This window comes from Ornithodoros turicata, chromosome 7, assembly GCF_037126465.1.
Source record: "Ornithodoros turicata isolate Travis chromosome 7, ASM3712646v1, whole genome shotgun sequence".
In the NCBI taxonomy this organism is placed as follows: Eukaryota; Metazoa; Arthropoda; class Arachnida; order Ixodida; family Argasidae; genus Ornithodoros; species Ornithodoros turicata.
Window position 1 is genome coordinate 30,715,609 of NC_088207.1, and position 21,365 is coordinate 30,736,973.

Consider the following 21,365-nt stretch of genomic DNA (forward strand, 5'->3'; position numbering starts at 1 on the left):
TTACCACAGGTGTAGACCACTTTAAGATACAGCTTCATATCCTTGTGACAGCCAGGGTTACCAAACGTTCCCGTGTCTGCAGCTATAACGCACTTCCTCCTCCCGTGGCAACTAGTCAACACGGTCTCCGTGGCGTAGCTCACCTGGCAGTCTGAAAGGTTTTAATCACCGACTATCAATCATGCATGGAGTAATCCTCTCGCACCGTACATTCATCACACGTGAGTTCGAAGACTCAAAGGCACAACATTATGTCTACTGTACTACACTTGCCAAAGCTTTCCACAAGGTATTTCATTGGCAAGACAGATCAATATATGCCAGAATCGACGCTTTGAATCATGCACTGGACAAAGGACACGTCGTTATTAATGCTCTTGTTGTACATTTTAATCCTTATACCATGACATTTAATCCTTTTTAACCATCCGAATTAATCCTGCTTTCATTAATTTTAATCCCCATTTCTCATGCAATTTAATCCACGTGACTATGTGTGAGCTACGTGACTTTTTTTTTGTATTTTGGGACAATTCCCATGTCTACGGGTATTGCACATGTTTTTCGTTATTAATGTGGGTTTCTGCACCATAATGGGATACTGTGGGACTGTCAATCTGGATTATGGTATTGTGGGACTATTTCCATGTGTGCGGGTATTACTCATGCTTTTCATTAGATATGCGGGTATCTGCACTGTAATGGAATACTGTGGTACTGTCGATCTTGATTACGATATCCTGGGTCTATAAGGGCGTCTACGGGTATTCCGCATGCTTTTCATTAAACACGCGGGTTTCTGCGGTTTCTGCACAGTAATGAGATACTGTGGGACTGCCAATCGCATTTACGATATCTTGGTACTATTCCCATGTCAATGGGTATTACCCATGCTTCTCATAAAAACGCGGGTTTCTGTACTCTAATGGGATACTTGGGACTGCGTATCTGGACTACGTTATTGTGAAACTATTTTCATGTCTACGGGTATTGCCCATGTCTTTCCTTCAAAATGCGGGTTTCTGCACTCTAATGGAATATATGGGACTGTCAATCTGAATTACGACATAGTGGGACTATGCCGCTCTCTACGGGTATTACCCATGCTTCTCATTAAAAACGGGGGTTTCTGCACTGTAATGGGATACTCTGGGACTGTCAATCTGGGTTGCGATATTGTGGGACTATTCCCATGTCTATGGGTATTACCCATGCTTTTATTAAAAACGTGGGTTTCTACATTGTAATTGCACTGTAATGGGATACTGGTACTGTCGATCTTGATTGCGATATCCTGGGTCTATAAGGGCGTCTACGGGTATCCCGCATGCTTTTCATTAAACATGCGGGTTTCTGCACAGTAATGGGATACTGTGGGACTGCCAATCGCAATTACGATATTGTGGTATTATTCCCATGTCAATGGGTATTACCCATGCTTCTAATTAAAAACGCGGGTTTCTGTACTCTAATGGGATACTGTGGGACTGTGTATCTGGCCTACGTTATTGTGGGAGTATACCCATGTGTGCGGGTATTACCCATGCTTTTCATTAAATACGCGGGTTTATGCACTGTAATGGGGCACTGTGGGACCGTCGATCTTAATTACGATATCCTGGGACTATAAGCATGTCTACGGGTATTCCCCGTGCTTTTCATTAAAAACGCGGGTTTTTGCGCTCTAATGGGATACTGCGGGTCTGTCAATCTGGATTACGATAGTGTGGGAGTATTTCCACGTCTACTGGTCTTACCCATGCTTTTCATTCAAAATACGGGTTTTTGCACTGTAAGGGATACTGTGGGACTGTCTATGTGGATCACTGTATCCCAGTATAGGGCAAAACCAGCATATTTAATGAAAAGCTTGGGTAATACCCGCACACATGGGAATAGTCTCACAATATCCTAAACCAGATAGAGAGTGTCACAGTATCCGGCTATACTGAAGAATCCCGCATTTTGAATAAAAAGCATGGGTAATAATTATAGAGGGAAATAGTGCCACAATATCGTAATCCAGATTGTCGGACCCGCAGTATCCTATTACAGTGCAAGGAACCGTGTTTTTAGTGGAAAGCGAGAGGAATATCCGTATACATGCATATAGTCCCAGTATATCATAATCTAGATCGACAGTCCCGCAGTATCCCATTACGGAGCAGGAGCCCACACATTTTATGAAAAGCATCGGTAATACCCTCACAGATGGGAGTGGTCCCACAATATCGTGCTCAAGGTTGACGGTCCCACAGTATCCCATTACGGTACAGAAACCCGTATTTTGAATGAAAAGCATGCGTAATACCCGTAGACATGGGAATAGTGCAAGAATATGGTAATTGATATTCACAGTCCAACAGTATCCCATTATAGTACAGAAACCCGCACTTTAAAGGGACTATGAAACGATTTTTTTCTTCGTTTCGTTCGAAAGAAGACATTTTTCTGAGTCTAGAACCGAAATTTTACTTTCGTCGCGCGAGCGGATTTCTCGGGAGCGAATTTAAACGGAGCGGCGAAGGGAGGACAGCTAGCGCCGCGCCGTGGCGAGCTGCCGAGCGGAGACACAACGGGCAACTTGACGCGACCACGGCCGGCTCAGCAACACGTCATCGTGACGTGTCGCCGAGCCGAGGAATCCCGCCAGGAGCATGCGCCGTAGGATTCCGCGTATGCGTTCGTCGGGAGTGGAAATCTCCATGACAGTAGCTTTCGCGTGATCGGCAGATTTCGGCAGTGGCGGCAGCCACAGCGCGAGCTCGCGGCATTACTTGCCATTGTGCAACACCGGTGACGTAACGGGGAACCGAAGTGCGGTCCGTACAGTTACACCATCGGCAGGGAAATATGCGCGGGAGAGGAGGAACGCGGAAGAGACATTTCCAGCGCGCTCTCCTCGCAGAGTGGAGCGATTTCGTCCGGAAAAATGTGTGGCATATTAGTTTCTCTGCGGGAAGAACAGTTTCCATCGAAGAAAAGTATGGGGGTTCGGGAAATTTCATAGTCCCTTTAAATGAAAAGCATGATTAATACCCGTAGGCATGGGTATAGTTGCAGAATATCGTAATCCAGGTAGACAGTCCCACTGTATCCCATTACAGCGCAGAAATCCGCATTTTTGACGAAAAGCGTGGGCAATACCCGAAGACATGGGAATAGTCCCACAATATCGTAATCCAGATAGACGGTCCCACAGTATCCCATTAGAGTACAGAAACCCGCGGTTTTAATGAGAAGCATAGGTAGTACCCATTGACATGGGAATAGTACCACAATACCGTAATTGCAATTGACAGTCCCACAGTACCCTATTACTGTGCAAAAACCCGCATGTTTAATGAAAAGCATGCGGAATACCCGTAGACGCTCTTATAGACTCAGGATATCGCAGTCAAGATCGACAGTACCACAGTATCCCATTACAGTGCAATTACAATGTAGAAACCCAGGTTTTTAATAAAAGCATGGGTAATACCCGTAGACATGTGAATAGTCCCACAATATCGCAACCCAGATTGATACAGTGCAGAAACCCCTGTTTTTAATGAGAAGCATGGGCAATACCCGTAGACAGCGGCATAGTCCCACTATGTCGTAATCCAGATAGACAGCCCCACAGTATTCCATTAGAGTGCAGAAACCCGCATTTTGAATGAAAGGCAAGGGTAATACCGGTAGATATGGAAATAGTCCCACAATAACGTAGTCGAGATACACAGTCCCACAGTATATCATTAGAGTACAGAAACCCGCGTTTTTAATGAGAAGCATGGGTAGTACCCATTGACATGGGAATAGCACGACAATATCGTAATTGCGATTGACAGTCCCGCAGTATCTCATTACTGTGCAGAAGCCCATGAAATGTTTTTCATGTTTTATTTCATGAAAACCATGGCTAATAACCGCACACATGGAAATAGTCCCACAATATCATAATCCAGATTGGCAGTCCCGGAGTACCCATTACAGTGCAGAGACCCGCGTTTGTAATGAAAACCATGGGTAAAACTCGTAGACATGGGAATAGTCCCACAATACCATAATCCAGATTGACAGTCCCGCAGTATCCCATTATGGTGCAAAAACCCACATTAATAATGAAAAACATGTGCAATACCTGTAGACATGGGAATTGTCCCAAATTACAAAACAAAGTCACGTAGCCCAAACATAGTCACGTGGATTAAATTGCATGAGAAATTGGTTAAATTATGCGAAATGAGGATTAAAATTAATGGAAGCAGGATTACTTCGGATGGCAAAAGGATTAAATGTCATGGTATAAGGATTAAAATGTACGACAAGAGGATTAATAACGGCGGGAAAAGCTGTAGATGAATGAAAGATAGTTGACCCATTACCAGTGAACTTGGCCCCTTCTGGTTGAGGACATTCAGGTACTCCTTGATGCGTCCCTCCAAAAGCAGCCGAGTAGATGACTATCCGGAGGTTTTTGTGGCAGCGTAGCCTTAGTTTATCATCTTCGCATGTAATTCGGTTGCTAAACGTACCTAGATAAGAGAGAGGGATTCGACATTAGTAGAGGCATGTACAAGAATGGAAGAAGCGAGAAAGGTAGAAATCGAGACCAAGTTTAATCCCGAAATGAGTAGTCATTCATAACAGGCACACATAAAGGGAAGCACGTCCCATATACCTTGAGAGGAGGAGATCAGAGCAATGCTGTAACTACATATTTACAAACTTCATAGAAGCAGAGGATTCTTCGTCTCCATAATACGATCACGACGCCTCCATGCAATCTTTAGTACACATTTTCCTCTTTCATTGTGTCACACAGTGTCACTCTCGGCCAGTCAACGGTACAGTATACGTACGAGTAATTGCTGGTCCTGGTAACACATTATCAATATACAGGAAAGAGGCTGGCTGGATACCGTGCAGACAAATGGTGACCAGAAACATATTTGCTTTTTCATAAATCCGGTTCATAAAACCCCAATTGGACAAACAGGCTGCTGTAACGAGTCGTATAGATGTAGCTACTGCTGGAAAGAAATGAACGTGTCTTTCGTCTGCGTGTCTCTCGTTTTTAACTGTTATATAGAACTATTTCCTTGTGTTGTAACCGTACGTGTCCTACGTACGTGTACCCTATGCATACTGCAGTATACTGCAGCTAACTGAACAGGAAACAAGTTCTTCCTAACCCCTGTCTAACTTGACTGCATTTCAGCGGTGACAAGGGAAGGGTATTACATTTCTTCTACAATGCATGCTCTGTTCCATGTTATTTTCGATATACGCTATGCAAGTAGGTCAGCTGTCTGCGTAGCTCTCCACTTTCCCTCTCCCCCTATTGTTTGTGGAGCGACCTCACTGGTCCCTCTCCCAAATGAGTTGGTAGCGGCTCAAGGTTAGGCGCGCGTGGTTTCTTCTGTGAACCCAAGCGGAGCATCATGCCGGTCTACGAATACCCCCTTATTGCTGCCTTGTGATTGGACAGACACTTTCGTCACGTGGTTTCCCCGAGGTTTACCTTCTCCAATGCGCAGAGACAAACTGGTCGTAGCGTATTACTACTAAGAACGGTGTACTCACTAGGGCGGCATTTGTAGGCAACTTCTGCGTACTTGTGGACCCCTGGGCAGGGGTCCACCATGAAGGATTTTGCGTCGGTTCGTATAGAACACTCTTCCTGTTCTCGGCAAGCTTCTTCCACTACCTGTAAAGAGCAACAGCTGGAGCTAAATGTGACAAGAATCAAAGAAGACAAAAGGAGGGGGGAGATGACACCTCCTCCACTACACGTCAAGGAAGCACACACTCAAAACAGATGTTCACCGCATAACACGCTGCTAGCCGGCCATCACCCCCAATGACGTCACGATCTCCCTCCATTGTTGAAAACGGGAGGCGTGAGTCTTTTTGTGACAATTGCAGGGAGGAGTTCTATGGCCAACAACGGCGAGACAGTTTCGACATTAACCCCCTCCCCCCCCCCCCCCCTCTGTCCTAAGCATAGAACTCTCATAATAACTAGAAACCAAGCCAGCGAAGGGGGGCATCTCAACATGTGAACAGCCATGATCGGTACGGTAGGCCTAGAGTGTTACGAACGGTGTCTCCTACAAGTTCCGTGCGCCGTTCTTTCATGTCGCAGCACAAGGTTTAAACCGTACGATACTCGTTCCATGAGGAATCCAAGCGCACAAGTGATGGCAGACAAAACAAACACACTTCGCACATGGCATGACACACGGAGCCCAACGGAAGCGGAAGAGACTAGCATTGGACTGGATCCCATAGGGGATCACCAGCTGTTCAGGTCTCTAGTATAGAGTAGATCGTGGGAAAGGCTGTGGCCGAATCCGGCCGAATCCAGAATATCGATCATGGTGCCTCACGAACTTGGATATTGATAGAGGGTCTTGCCCCCGTACAACTCCTTTGCTCTCCCCCATCACTTCTCTCCGAGCTTTTCTTCTAGCCTCTCTCCTTATGATTTCTATCGTCCTACGAGGGCAGGGGAAGCACCCTCCTCCCCCCCCCCCAATAAATTTTCCGTTTTTGGTTGCTGCGGGTTATAGGAGCACTACGATGCGTCCTTACAGCAGAACTATAATCGTATATGACCTGTACCGCGAGAGAGGTTTTTCATCCGAGCGCGCCCTACAAACCCCTCTGCTGCTTCCAACAGAGCCTGTAAGAGAACGAGTGAGGTTGACGTCATCTCATGACGTCGCGAGACTCGGTGAGAAAGCTGATATCGGGTGGCTCTCCCGCGGCTGCTAGCTAGCTGCTTCTACGTCATTATGTGATTTTTACGTCACGGCAATACACCGGTCGCGCCTCCAACGTCACGTCGCTCCGCACAAGGCTGACTTTTCAAGTTTTTTTTTTTTAATTTAATTGCGCAGTGATAAGACACCCTTCAGCGAAATTGTTTGATCGTTTTGATAAATTGCTTGATCGAGTAGGTGGGATGTCAGGCAATCTCAAATGCCATTTTCTTGGTCCTTTAAACCAAAACGTCTAACCACTTTCATTTCAGATCTGGCAGAAACGCTCGTCCTCTGCAGGACGTCTACAGCATTTTGCCCCCATTTGCTCGACCACGTAGGCTAATCCCTGTGTTCCCGACCATGCCGACGATCGTCGAAACCAATGGATCACGCAGACATCTAAATCATTCTGCAGAAGTGCTAGGAGTCTCTACAACGTGTGATTGTAGTAGGGGAAGGTGGGGCAAAGCGTTTATACTAACGTTCAATAATTTTTTGGGCATGCCAATGCACATAGGCCTGCAAAATTCTACAATTCAAAGATTCTTTGGCCTTCCGGTAAAACACTATTGGTGTGGTAGCCATAGTTCTGGTTATTAGAGATATTTTGAAGATTGGCCAAACGCCGGGAAAACACATGTTTATAAAAGCGATGAAAACTCACGGCGTACACAACAGGCTAAAATATAACAAGGGGAGTACATTTGCATGGCAATAGCCAATCTGGTGATGGAGAATGTTGAGGACCAGGCGTCACAAGAGATGGGATCACCGGTTGGCTACAGAAGACATGCCGACGACACATAGGTATAAGGAGAGACCATGAGCAGACGTTTTCTGACACCTTGAATAGTGTCCACCCGAATATTCGGTTCACATCAAAGGAAGAGTCCCATTGTGAAATTTCATTTCAATACGTCATTGTAAAGAGGAACGCTGGTGGAGCCACATCGACTTCGGTTTACAGCAAACCGTGTGACACAGGGCAGGTGTTGCACTACGATTCAGCACATTCTTCGGAGCATAAACGAGCAGTGGTTCGTTTCTCTGGCTTCCCGTTCACCTATAATTCCCTCAAGCCCTAGTTCCAAACAGCAGGAGATGGACATTATGAGACAATGTTTAACACCCACGAAACTTTAGTGACGACACGTGTCGACGCATGACGAGGAAGAAACAAGAAACTCAGGAGCCTCAGAAACAAGCATTCGTCACAACAGATAAGACGGACCCTAACGCAAGTTGGAGTACGGACTGCCTTCTGACCTTACATCATGATAATAAATCTAGTATGGCCAAGACAGCAACTGGTGACGAACACGGAACCGTGATGTATCGTGTTTCGTGCAACGACTCTCAAGAGGTGTATGTGGGTGAAACGGGATGATAGACGAATACGAGAATGAATATCTACAGGAGATATATCTATAAGAACACTGATAAACACACATAACTATGCGAGCACGCCTACAAGACAGGCCATGTGGATTTGGATAAACCTGTTGTTCTAGCAAGAGAAAATCGTTGGGGGGACTCCGAAACGTCAATGCCTTGTTATATTTTAGCCTGTTGTGAATGCCGTGAGTTTCTATCCCCTTTATAGATAAACAGATATTTTATTTCAAAAATATCTTGCAAAGTAACCAAAATTTCTCACTTCGCCCCATGGGGAGGGCGAAGCGGAAAATATTGAGGGGCGAAGGGGAAGTGTGTACACTCTCTTACAGAGAGAATGAAAACTTTATTTGAAAAGCGCATAATGATAAGCCGTAAAATGCTGATGCTGTTGTCTTGCAGATCACAGTGCATCCAAGTTAGAAGCCACTTGTGATACAGGGACACGTCAAGAACAAATATCCGTTTTTGCTTAGATATCTATACAGCCTACTACTCAGAGTTAGGAGGAACAAAAGCAGTGGCGACTTTCCACTTTACGATTCACATGTTGCCTATTAATCAAGTGTACTACTCCATGTTAGATATAACTGCAACAGTGGGAATTCCTGCCGTTAGATCTTTACAGCATAGCCGTTGCTTGGGCTTACAAGTCATGATTCAGCGCAATTATAATTTGTTTCATAACCTGCAGATTTAATCGAATGTTCACCATTTTAGTTATAGCAGTGAACGACGTTATTTACTTATCAATATCCAGCACCTTCGTGCACCGACATAGTATGTTCACGCACGCACGTTAGTCCTGCTCGATGAACATTCCGCATGGGGCGATGATGACGCCAACAACAAGCCGAAGAGAAAATTTTACCGCTTTGCCCCGCCTTTCCGTTTTGCCCTGCTTTCCCCTACATACTCGGCGCCCTTCCTGCTCACCACCGCTTAATGTGGATAAGTAAGTACTACCCACGTTTTTGAGACTATCCCGGAAGTGCCGAAAAGCTTTCGCTTTTAACAAGTATAGCGTCCTCAGAGAACGCTTCAGGAATTTTGATATGTGTGAAATAACAATTTCAATCCAAACGGACCATTTCCACCCAAATGGACCTCTTCGATAGTCACCTGTGCGCATGCGAGTGGCGCAAGTGACCTTGAGGGCGCAATGGAACATTACCTCTGTACTAGATAGGGGTGCGGGGGGGGGGGAATATATACTTATTGAATGGAAAGGTCTGCTAGATAGGTGGCGTGTTACACATCCCATTGATAAAGCATGAACACCTCTCTCCGAGTGTGACGCGTGCTCAGGACACAGCACCTCGCGAGAGCCACGGTGTGTGCATGGAGTAACATCGCCAATAATCCTGGAGGTTACAAGGAGCATCCCAATGAAGACTAGTGAGGGATGCTCGCATGTTTTCTGTGGTGAGTTGAACTACCCAAATCCCAGAGCAAGTGGGATAGCACACGCCTGGCCCTCCCTCTCCTGTGCCACCATCATCTCTCCCCTCCCTCTTCCACCCTCCCGTCTTTTTCCTCCCTGGGTGGACCGAGACGCCACTCCAGAGCAGGCTGACCGCACATTTTTTCCCTACATCACCCCCACCACAGCCAACACCACCTAGATAGAGAAAGCCTGTGTCTCCACTCCCTCTTTCCATTAAGAGTCAGAATTCGTCTGCTACTGCGATTCACCGTTCTGCGAATTCAAGAAGCCGCAAAGGATGGCAGCTGGCCTGGAACCTGCAGACCTAAATATTAAGACGAAAAGTGCAAGACTCTTTCCAGAAAATCAGTTTTGAGAAACATTGAGACCGTTTTGCGCTTCATTTCCAAGTTTTCCCATTCAGTACGCGGGGACGTTCAATCACAACGCGCAGACCACGGTGGTTCTTCTCCGTGGTAACGACCGCTGAAAGCACGTTCGTGATTGGCCACGGCCGTTGATTACACGATCCTGACCGGCTGACTCTTAATTGTTACGTCATGTCGACGGGCGCTCAGGCTTTCTGTATCTAGTTGGTGTTGCCCCAGCCCAGTCCCGGTGTGGCATGCATGAGTTTGTTCTGGCGCGAAACGAAGGAGTTGTTCGCAGAAGGGTCGCCAGGCTGCGACGCGATTAGGGAAGGGTCCAGATGCCCAGATTAGAGTTCATTCTGCTTGCCTTCGACATGTGCATCGCACAAAACAGAAATCACGTTCATACGAGCTTACCCGCAAAGCCTCCTTGGCCATGCACTCCGTTGTGCCATTGTACTCCGCCGGCCGCTGCTTCTCCTCATCCGGGGGACAGAGCGCTCCGTAAGGAACGTTCCTTCCATACTGTGCCAGCGAGATGGAGATGGTGGTGTTCTTGAAGCACCGAAGGTGAAGGTCTTGACCATCGCAGGCGAACTTTTGAAACGTCTTCAAAGTGCCTGACAACAAAGCTGATGTAGAACATCCGTTAAGAGCTTTTCTGCCTTCTGGAGCCCGGAGATACCGACACGTATGATAGCACATAGAACTCAAACGCTTATTCAGTTGCACCGTAGCAATGGCAACTGGAGAGCATGATAACAAGAAAACGGCCGACAGATCTTGAGAATATTAAGTGTGTCTTAAGTGAGCCATAAGGCACCTCTCGCCCTATTGGAGAACAGCCTCTGTTCGAAATATATGAAGCTTTTCCTGCAATCAAGACACCTATTGCACGTCAAGTGCAGTTTTTTTTTTTCTTTTTTGCACTACACATTTTGTTTACTGCGACAAGAAGAGAATCAAGGCTATGCACCACGACATATTATTTCGTAACATGTTGGATCATATAATTTTTAATCATGCTTTTATATACACTTACAGTTTTGTTGTGCATGTTATTACTATTTTTGTTGCCAGAAGCATGCAGAACATAGCATGCAAGATGTATATTTTCCCGGATTGTACTAGCTTACGCTATGATCCGTATGGTGTTTACACTGTTTAATCTGTGTACGTCGGCGATAAACAAACAAACAAACACGAACAGCGCATCGCATGCGTCAAATGAACACGGCTATGTCTGAGAAGACTACTTTGCAGTTTCCATGTCACGACACGAAATGCCTGTCAAGCACCGCACAGGTCATGACAAATGTTTTCTATTGTGCAAAGAATACCTTTTTTGGGCTTCTATGGATTAACAGTAGAAGAAAACTAAAGTACTTAAAACTTGCAGCTTAAAAGTGAGAAAGACTAAAATAGAGGGGCCGGCGATCCAAGGCCAGAAGGTGGTATATCCCGGAGCAGTTTCCTAATCCAAGAAATCCGAGGACGGCAACTCAGCAGCTCACAACTGTAATCCGCAAAGCTGGAAAATTTTCTCTTTGCCTGGATACCTCGCAGCTATTTTATAACAGAAAGAAACTAGCGTCCCTAGCTGTGAAGGGACATTTTGGCGTTGTTCACGGGGCCACCATTCAGTTCTACATTTCAGGAGATATGCTACAGCGGTGGTCCCAGGAACGTCGTTCGAATGTCAAGGATGGACGGCCACCGCAGAGATCCTTCCAAAAGTCGCAACATGCAAGTAATTTGTCTTTTTACCTCCCCTAAAACAAGAACTGTTCTGGAGTTACAAAAAAAAAAAACAAGCAAAAAGAAGAAGAAGACGTCTCTGCAATCGTGCGTGCACAGCTATAGGGAGTGCAATCCAAAGTCTCAAAACTGATTCTTAGCGAACAGACTGATATTGACGGGTAGCCCGTTGAGGATGAAAGGACGTACTACCATCCAGGGTGAGAGACTCAGTACTCTGACCAGTGGTGGCCTGGCATCAGTGACTGAAGCTGCTGCTCAAGAGAACGCACACCGCTATAGGTTTCGGCGAACGAGAAACGAGCATGTGGAACGAATGCAATAACCAGGCATAGAGTACCGTGTCCCAAGCCCTATTAGCATCCAGAGATATGAAGAAGCTCGAATACGAAAATTATGCGTTCTTTTGCCTGTTATTCTTGGACGCCAGGGGTCAGATCAAGTAAGTACACCACTACACAGAAGAAATTTTCTGACTGGAGTCCTTTCTGACGACTCACTGAGGAGGATCAAGTGCTCAATAACGCGTTTCGTTTAAAAGATTGGCAAGGATTGGTTCGCGTGAAATTATGTTTCGTTCTGTTACAAATAAAACTAAAATCACGTTTCTACATGAATTTTCTGGTGAACGACAATTGAAATAACACGTGCAAACTCACAAGCCACCATGGTGCCACTGAGTGGAGGCGATCGCAGAAATCTCACTCATGCAAGCACTTTGCCAACAGTCGTGCAACAATGCTTGCAGAATATAAAATAAAAAAATAAAAAAAGATACGTGCGGTATCATGCATTGTTTTAATCTGCATGGTCAAACATGCTGTAAAAATCGCAAATCGACACACACACTGAAATTGCTATCATACGTTTTCATATCTCAGAACTCCAGGAAGGCATGCACGCATGAAGAGCAACAGGCACGTGCAATGCACGCAGCACATCACAGGCAGTAACTGCTCGCATGTATCCCAATCATGGTGGTGGCATAACATACTCTTGCGCATGCAAAACAGCTACTTAAAAACAAAGCGCGTACGAAACAAAAGGAAGAGGTCTTTATACCCAGATGCATGCGCGACATTCGCGTGCAGTTCGTTTTGGATGCTTCGAGTTCGTCAGACACGTTTTTAGATTCGCTATATACCCCGAAATGGTAGATGCTCCGTTCGTTTGAGTTACATAGTATATATGGGGCCATCTCAGATCATTGTGGGACTGTTCGTGCTTCTGTCTCACATCGTTGAGTTCCACACATATGACAATATATTTTACAATTAATATATACAATACAATACAATTAATATATGTTTATTGCGCGGCGTAGCGTCGGCACACTACGTTTGTCGTGCAACACAGACACAAAAGTCTTCAAAGTCTCCCGAGATTATGACCCTCAGGCCAGGTTTCACCCCCCCCCCCCCAACGCGAGTTAACACTTAAACTTAGAATAGACTTCCTATACTTGATGTTGATCGTCCACAATGTTTCTCCAATGCGGAGTAGCGATATTTCCCGTCAAACAGTTAACACCATGTTTAGGGATGTCTAGTCGCGGTTTAAGTGCTAACTGGCACTGGTGAAACCGGGCCTTAGCCGGCCTTCTAGCTGTCGTATTTCTTCCTGCACGTCAAAAAAAAGGGTTCTTGTTCCTGCCACAGTACTTCAACGCATAACACGAATCACGTCTTTCCCTCCAATTTGTCTCGTCGTTTCTCCGATTTCTTGCTTCGTTGGAAACGGGAGGAGTATGTCTTTTTGTGACACTTATGCAGCGCGGTAGTTGTCACGAAAATGCGTACGCCTTGCGCTTTCCACAAGTCAGGAGTTATAGTAACTGTGTGTACAACAGTTGGTCTTCACGTGTTCAGTGGTGACGTTCTCCTTTAAGAGTGCATATACCCTTGCCGCTTTACGTGCCGCACATTTTTGACAATCATAACTATGCGTGTCTAAAGCGTGTATTTGAAGCAATCCAACGATACATTGCGTTGCTGAATGCAGACATCTTCGCATAATCGCACTGGAAGCAAAACAGTCTTTGCACAGAGTCCAGTCTGAAATAGCTCACCGTGGTTTAAACACGAACAGGGTCGTAAAAAGCACCTCCCTACGCGGAAGGAAATCATGCGAGACTTGTAAACTCATAAAGTGCCAGTCAGCCTCCCCCGCACCAATAAAAAGGCGGCGGGATGTAGTCCCTTTAGTCTTTCGTTGCCAGGAAGGACTGCTACGACAGGAGCGTTCTTCTCGTCCACCGAACAACATGTGCACAACAGGGTGCTTATACAACACGGAACACGTGTTTCCAAGTCCCCCGTTACCCGTGTTGGTTGAGACTATAGGCAGGAACTAATAAACCGGAAATGTTGCGGCGACAGACACGTTACAGTAACCGTGCGAGCGTGCACACGTAAAGTGCACTGAGTCTGGCTGAATGAATGAGATATTTCTCCTCTTCCTTTTTTTTTTTTTCTTTTCTTGTTTTCAACTCAACTCAACTCATCGGAGATGCATGGGCGTTATAACGTGTATAGCTAGTCCTTAGTACTTAGGCATGTTATTGTTTGCGTGCATACAAACGGTTCATTATTTTTAAAAAAGAAGCAAGGCTGATTACTTGCATTTTCTTATTTCCTATCATCATCATCTTATCTATTCATTTACATGAGACGATGTTGATATGGTATTATATCTTCCGACGCCCGTCTCTGTGGCTCAACTGGTGGCTCATTGATCTCATAAGAACGTGTCTTCGAACGTAGCTAAAATTTCCAGCATCTTGGCAGCGGAATTTTGTTCAATACGCGTCTTCCAGGAGAGAGATTAGCCAACGCGTGCTGTGTATGCCGAGACATCACGGGTACACTGAGTACACAACACTAATCAATTTCATCAATCAGTCACCATCATCATTAGTCCACACAGCGCCTATTATGATCTAATTGGCTGGATCGCGACGTAAAATAGTCCTCATCCGACACTCCAGAGAGCATCGTCGTTACGAAATTACGGACCTTGAGGAGAAGCATATCTCTTCAAAAGCGCGTATTCTCTTTGATAGTCCAAATGAGATCTCAAAGTCGCGTTGGCAACCGCCTGGGGATCGATTTTATTCCCAAAAAACTCCTGGTAGAGACGAAGCCTATATACGCGTGTAGCCAGTATAGGAAGACGGCATCGACCAGCGCACTCCCATGTGTCAAATTATCGGAAGCCATCTCACTGCTCCGTTCTTAATCTCGACACCGGATTATTTATCGCGCTGTTTCGAGAAGCACGTCCGTTCGCCTATTAACGAAGGATGAGACGTGGCAGCTGTTACGACAACGCCCAATGAAATAAAGTTTACTCACAAATGAAAGCGGAACATACATGTGCGGAGCAAGGGCAAGGAACCGGAGATACACTCCTCGGAATGTCACGTCGCAATTTGTAGGACGTCGTAATTAATAATGCACCGCGACGCCGTCGGCGATGGATGAAGTCGGAGGGTTTTAAAGCTGCCGTTGGTACACGCACAAGTTAGCTGGCTGCGCAGGGCTTTTAGAGAACTTTCAATAAGGTGCGTAGACCTTCTACGTGGTATAAGATCAAGACGTGATGGGATGCTGAATTTCTTTACAGAAAGTGAGCGTGGCGCCTCTGAGGCGTTTACTAACGCCCTGCGGTGTGTGTGCTATTCAGGGTCAGTTTCAAGTGTTCTTGTCTTCTTTTTTTCCCCCTCTCTCTCTTGTTAAAATCGGCGGTACACGACTAATTTCTTAGCAGAATTTCACCGCATAACGGGGGGAGGGGGGGGCATGTAGAGTTGAAATAGGTTAAAATGTAGGTAGCCTCCTGGCCAGCCATAATCTCGAACCAAACCAACCGAATCACCAAATCAAGTGAAAGAAATCAAGAAAACAGGAGGCGTTCTCTCACTTAATTGATTTAGTTACAACGGGAGGCTTGCGGTAGTTTGTGACACTTTTGCAGTTATGGTAATTGTCACGAACAGGCGAACGTTCTGCGCTTTCCACGACTCAGGTATTATCATGTGCAATGGTTGTCGGTGAAGAACATCCATAGCACGGAGAATGATACCGTTATCACTTCTGAGTTGTCGAAAGCGCGGGGCGTACGCCCATTTGTGACAACATAAGTGCGTAAGTGTCACAAACCCCAGTTATGAGGTAGCGCCTTGGCCGTGCGCCGTCGCACCTGTGTGCCACACGCAATGTGCGCGCTGACCTACACCACCTACTTCAACTGCCCCGTCTACCAGCGGGAATGCGAGATCGTGCAGCGCAAAACGGGGGACGTGCAGTCGCGGCGCCGCCCTTTTACCTTCAGCAAAGTATACTGGGTCCCTACACTCTTACAAATGAACTTCACAACATAACACGCTCCTAGCCAACCATCATCCCGATTGACAACGTCCTCGCACCCGATTTGTTGAAAACGAGAGGCGGAGCCTATTTTGTGCCGTACATAATGGACACAAAAGAGGCTCCGCCTCCGAGAACGTTGTCATTCACCACATAGCACGCTAGCGTGCTATGTGGTGAAGTTCATTTTTAAGAGTGTACAGTCCAGTCCTGCTCAGATACATCAAACTCTCCGTCACTTTTGAAAGTTTCCGTCATCAACTGCCTCCCAGTGGTGCTTTGATCACATGAACTGCCCTTGATCTGCCCCTGAACTGCCGGAACGGCAATCATCTCTCATACTCTATAAAATTGCCGCTGAGGCCCAGCCTGCTGGTCGGCATCAGCCCTCATCGTCGTCTCTTTATGTATGTATATGCGTGTCTTTCAATTCACATAACCTGCCTAAGTGTCACAAAAAGGCGTACGCCTCCTGTGTTCAACAAATCAAGTGGGAGACCAATGTCACTCTGGGGAGACGGTTGGCTAGGATCGTGTCATGCTGTCAAGTTTGCTTTAACAGTGTAGAGAACAACCAATCCGAATCATATCGTTCTGTCTCCTGATTCGTTGAGAATAAGAGGAGGCACCTCCTCCCATTTTCAACGAATCAGGAGGCAGAATGACGTCACTCGGAATGATGGTCGGCTATACAATCTTAAAAATGAACTTCACCGCATAGCACGCTCCTAGCCAACCCCCATTTCAAATGATATCGTTATCGGCCCTGAATTGTTGAAAAAACGGGAGGCGCGCACACCTTTTTTGTGGCAATTATGAACAGCATAAGTGTCACAAAAAAGGCGTACGCATCCCGTTTTCAACAAATCAGGGCAGATAACGATATCATTCCAGATGATCGTTGGCTCGGAGCGTGCTATGCGGTGAAGTTGATTTTTAAGAGCATACCATTCTGCGCGCGAAGCCCATCTACCTCGCTCCAGCTCGTGCACGCTACACTCTTAAAAATGAACTTCACCGCACAGCACGCTCCTAGCCAACCATCATCTCGAATGATATCGTTATCTGCCCTGATTTGTTGAAAACGGGAGGCGTACGCCTTTTTTGTGACACGCATGCTGTTCATAATAGTCACAGAAAAGGCGTACGCCTCCCGTTTTCAACAAATCAGGGCAGATAACGATATCATTCGAGATGATGGTTGGCTAGGAGCGTGCTGTGCGGTGAAGTTCATTTTTAAAAGTGTAGCGGACATCCTCTACCCCGGTGGTTCATCTGCCGAACGTTCCGCTCAAGCAAGAAACCTTATTCTCTTTCTGCAGAAGGCAGGTCTTGCTCAACGACCCATCTAACACTTTGCTCTCCCCGACGAACTCATGCACCCTCTGCGTATCTCCGCCCTTCATCCTCTATCCTCCATTCGTCTTTGTTTTTGTTTGTCTTTTGCTATAGTCGTGACGACGCCCACTTCTGTGTGGCCAACAATGGTGAGCCGATCCTGCCATTACCCCCTCCCCCCCCCCCCATCATTTTTAAGAGTGTAGGAACGCGTTTTGTCGTTAATGTTCCGTTCCTATGTTGTGGCCCTGCAACGCATGCAAAGACAGCATATCTGTCAGATCCAAGTACGTTGGAAGTCTCGCAATTGGGCCCCCTATAACATCCACCCTTCAGCACTGTGTACTGCTCAATCTCAAATTACATTACATCGAGTTAACACCGATACAGTAAACAGGACACGCCCGCGAATGGATGGGTGTTTCAGGTAAACGTACACACAACAAACTTGCAAGACGCGAGGTATAGAAAAAAGAAAACAGGAGGACGATACGAGGTAAAAAAAAAAGAATAAAAGGGCAGTTTATCTCCAGCCCACAGCTGAGCTCGTAAATGGTCCCCAAATGCGGCCGTAAAGCACAGTCATAAAAAACACTCCTGCCTTAGGAAACGAGCCTAGAAAGCACCAACCATCTGCCCTGAAGGGGTTTCCATGCCACTGCGTGCTTCGTTGCAGAAATCTGCGCCAAGTGGTTCCAGTTATTATACTATGTATACTTCGGAGAGTATAAATGATACAAAATGAACCAATTGTGGAGTACAAGTATCGGCAAAGCAAAGCTTACTTTGTCAAACTGTTGTCATACATATACAATATATTTGTCATACCATAAAAAACTTGCTTCTACGTTGGCTACGTAATAGACCAACATGCACAGTGTTGTTGTATTTTGTTTTTTAGAACTGTCTGGTGTAGACGCAGTGTCATATGGCTCACACCACTGTGGTGCATGTTCACACAATACAGAACGGTGGTTTCTAATACACACCTGTAACTGGTGTATTCTACAAAAAAAAAAAAGAGAAGAAGGAGAAGAAGAAAACAATTTTAAAGTGCATATTCTACAGATTACCATTTCGAAGCGCAAATTCCAGTTATTTATCCAGACACCCCCTACACCCCCTAACACCCCCCAAATGTTCAGTGACACCCCCTTAACTTTTTCACCTGTGTACCCCTACAGGGTACACAGTTCCCTTGCGATTTCAGCTTCAGACACATGTCTGTAATGATATTGTTACATGACGGCGAGTGGTGTAGCGGGCGCACCGGTGATTCGGCCCGCTCTCTCTGGCTGCTTGGAGCATTAAAACAGTCTCTAGCGCAATCGTGTCTCTACTCGCGTCAGGTGGAGGTGCGGGCCGTCCAGTGTCCTCGAGCTGCTGCCGCAGCCACCGAAGCCCCAGCCCAGAAGACACGAAGCAGATCTGGAGCCGTGACCCGAAGATTCTGTGAACTAGACGTCGATGTGGTGTTGTGTGACCCGAAGTCAACGTGACCCCCAGCCCAGGCAAGTCCCATCGGCTATGGCGGCAGCACAGCGTGGACGTCCGTCAACGGATCCAACAGTCTACAGGCAGCGTAGCGTCACTTCACATTCGTCACCATCGTTATCACAACCACGTCTGTCATCCATCCATCGTCAATTCAGGACATCATCAACCACCGTCCACGTCGTCATTGCAGCAACTGACCTGTCCCACAACTGCCTCCTTCGCCGCCACGTACCGCGTCCCGGAGGGCCAAGTCTCCGGGAGGGGGTATTGTACTGTAGCGCCACCGCCATCTAACGATAGTCACGGTCCTCGAGGACTGCTTCTTCTCTCTCGAGCTGTCTGTTCTTTTCGGGCAAAATGTAAAGGAGGTGGTGTCCCTCTAGATGAGTCCCGGCCGGCGACGATGGTACGCCACGGAGAGGCGATGACGGCGCCTATTTCCATGGCCGCGCCGGTGGAACTGAAGCCGGTGCTCCAGGCGCGTGGCCATCTTCGTTGTTGTCCACGGGACTCATGTAGAGGAAGACTATCCTCCTCTACAGTACCGACGATAAGGACTGTGGGCGCATGCAACGCGACCCATGCGCATTCTGTATCATTCTGCCATTAAACGCACATCATCATCCCGACGCTATCCTGCCTAACAATATGTTAACCTGTAATGACATAACCATAATAATGACCCCCCCCCCCCAAATTTTTTCTAACACCTCTCCGTGCTTGGGATTCTGGATAAACCACTGGCAAATTCTACACTCTTAAAAATTGACTTCACCACATAGCACGCTCCTAGACAACCATCTGCCCGAGTGACATCGTTCCCTCCCTTGATTTGTTGAACACGGGAGGCGCACGCCTTTTTGTGACACTTATGCAGAAATGTCACAAAAAGGCGTACGTCCCACGCTTTCCACAAATCAAGAGTGATATAGATGTATCACTTTGTACAATGGTTGGCCTTCATCGTGCTATGTGGTGAAGCTTTGTTTTAACAGTGTACAGAGAGCGCCATATCTGGTGGGCGTATTCCGCTTAAAACACTGTATCAGATGGGTGCTTTCCACGCACATTTGCAAGACTACCAGTACACCTTTCAATTGTGCCTGCAGAATAAAAAAAGAGGGTGTTTACTTACAAAAACGTGTCGTTTAACACGCTGAAATATGTGTAAAAATATACTGCGATATTATAGACGTCAGCACACGTCAAAGCCGCTACCATCATCAAAGTCAGTCTCATCAAAATTTTCCTCTCAGGAGGTCAATTAGAATGAGATCAAAGCCGCCCAACAGCAATGACGTTCCATCATTTCCATCGTGCGATTAGTATACGGCATCTGCGTGGAAGATAATTAGGATGAGTACTCGTTTCGATGAGTATACTTAAATATGCAAATGGGCATCGAGTTGAAAATTGTGCGAACCCTGACTTTGCTCACATCTTCGCTTTTGTGATGGGCTATTATGGTTGTGTGGATAGAGCTAAGTCATGTATAAGTGCGAAGGAAAATAGATCTCCGCGTTGGCGAAGGCAAAGACAATGAGGCCTTTATCCGTGGAAGCCGATTCCATCCATAAGGAATCTGAGGCCGCAAACTTTTAAATCGAAGCAATGTGTAATGTTAGCAAACTGATTATGGATACAACGATGTCACAAGCAAGTCTGTCAAACAACTACAATTTAAAAGCAAATGTTATTTTTCATAGGTAAGTACCAGCGGTGACGAGTATCCGCTACTTGTCGATAGGTGGCATGGCGAAAGATGAGCTCATACAGTGATGGATAAATGGATAAGGAAAGGTACGATAGGAAAATTGGGAGTACTGCAAGAGGACATATTGTAGAATGCTATACCAGAGTCACCTGAAGTCCTGAACCCTAGTACCTACAACTCGTAGCGTCCCCGACGCTATACACAATATAGCGTGCACTTATTGTTCCAACGCCGGCGTTTCAGCCTACACTCCAGCAACAACTTTTCACACCGCGCCCCCTTAAAAATCGTTGAGACAGACCTCAGCGCCTCCCCCCCCCCACACACACACACGCACACAAACTCTATAAACACTATAAGTTGATAAGTAAATTAAAACATATATGGCGAAATTGAATTGGACACCCGACCATTTCTGCAACTCGAAGAGTAAAAAAGAAAAAAGAAACAAGACTTTGAGAAAAACGAAAGAGAGAGAGAGAAACCAGAAACGCGTCGTAACACACGCACACACCAAAACGAAGTATCGGGGTCGCAATCATATGCAACCAATAACACGTGCGCAACATCAACGACAGCGCAATAGCAACAACAAACATGTATGGCACAGCGGCAACAATCACAACAAAACACTCACTGGAGCAATGCGAAGAAAATTTGCTCTTGCCCTTGCCTCATAATCACCCTGACTCGTGCTGTCTATAGTTACCTAGCCTACATCTCTGATTGTTTGCACCCCTCAAA

At 46.2% G+C, this 21,365-nt stretch overlaps 1 protein-coding gene across 3 annotated transcripts in view; it reads right to left on the reverse strand.

Moving 5' to 3' along the window:
* LOC135400793 (protein eva-1 homolog C-like) overlaps positions 1-21,365 on the reverse strand; it is a 173,976-nt gene that overhangs the window by 10,043 nt on the left and 142,568 nt on the right. The window contains exons 2-5 of one of the 3 annotated variants that reach the window (XM_064632711.1): positions 10,365-10,567; positions 5,572-5,695; positions 4,371-4,520; positions 5-151 (exon numbers count right to left, since the gene is read on the reverse strand). In XM_064632711.1, the coding sequence (XP_064488781.1) occupies positions 5-151; positions 4,371-4,520; positions 5,572-5,695; positions 10,365-10,567 (624 nt within the window). Of the gene's footprint in view, positions 1-4; positions 152-4,370; positions 4,521-5,571; positions 5,696-10,364; positions 10,580-21,365 lie in introns of all 3 variants that reach the window. The other 2 variants (XM_064632710.1, XM_064632713.1) reach the window with 2 other exon arrangements.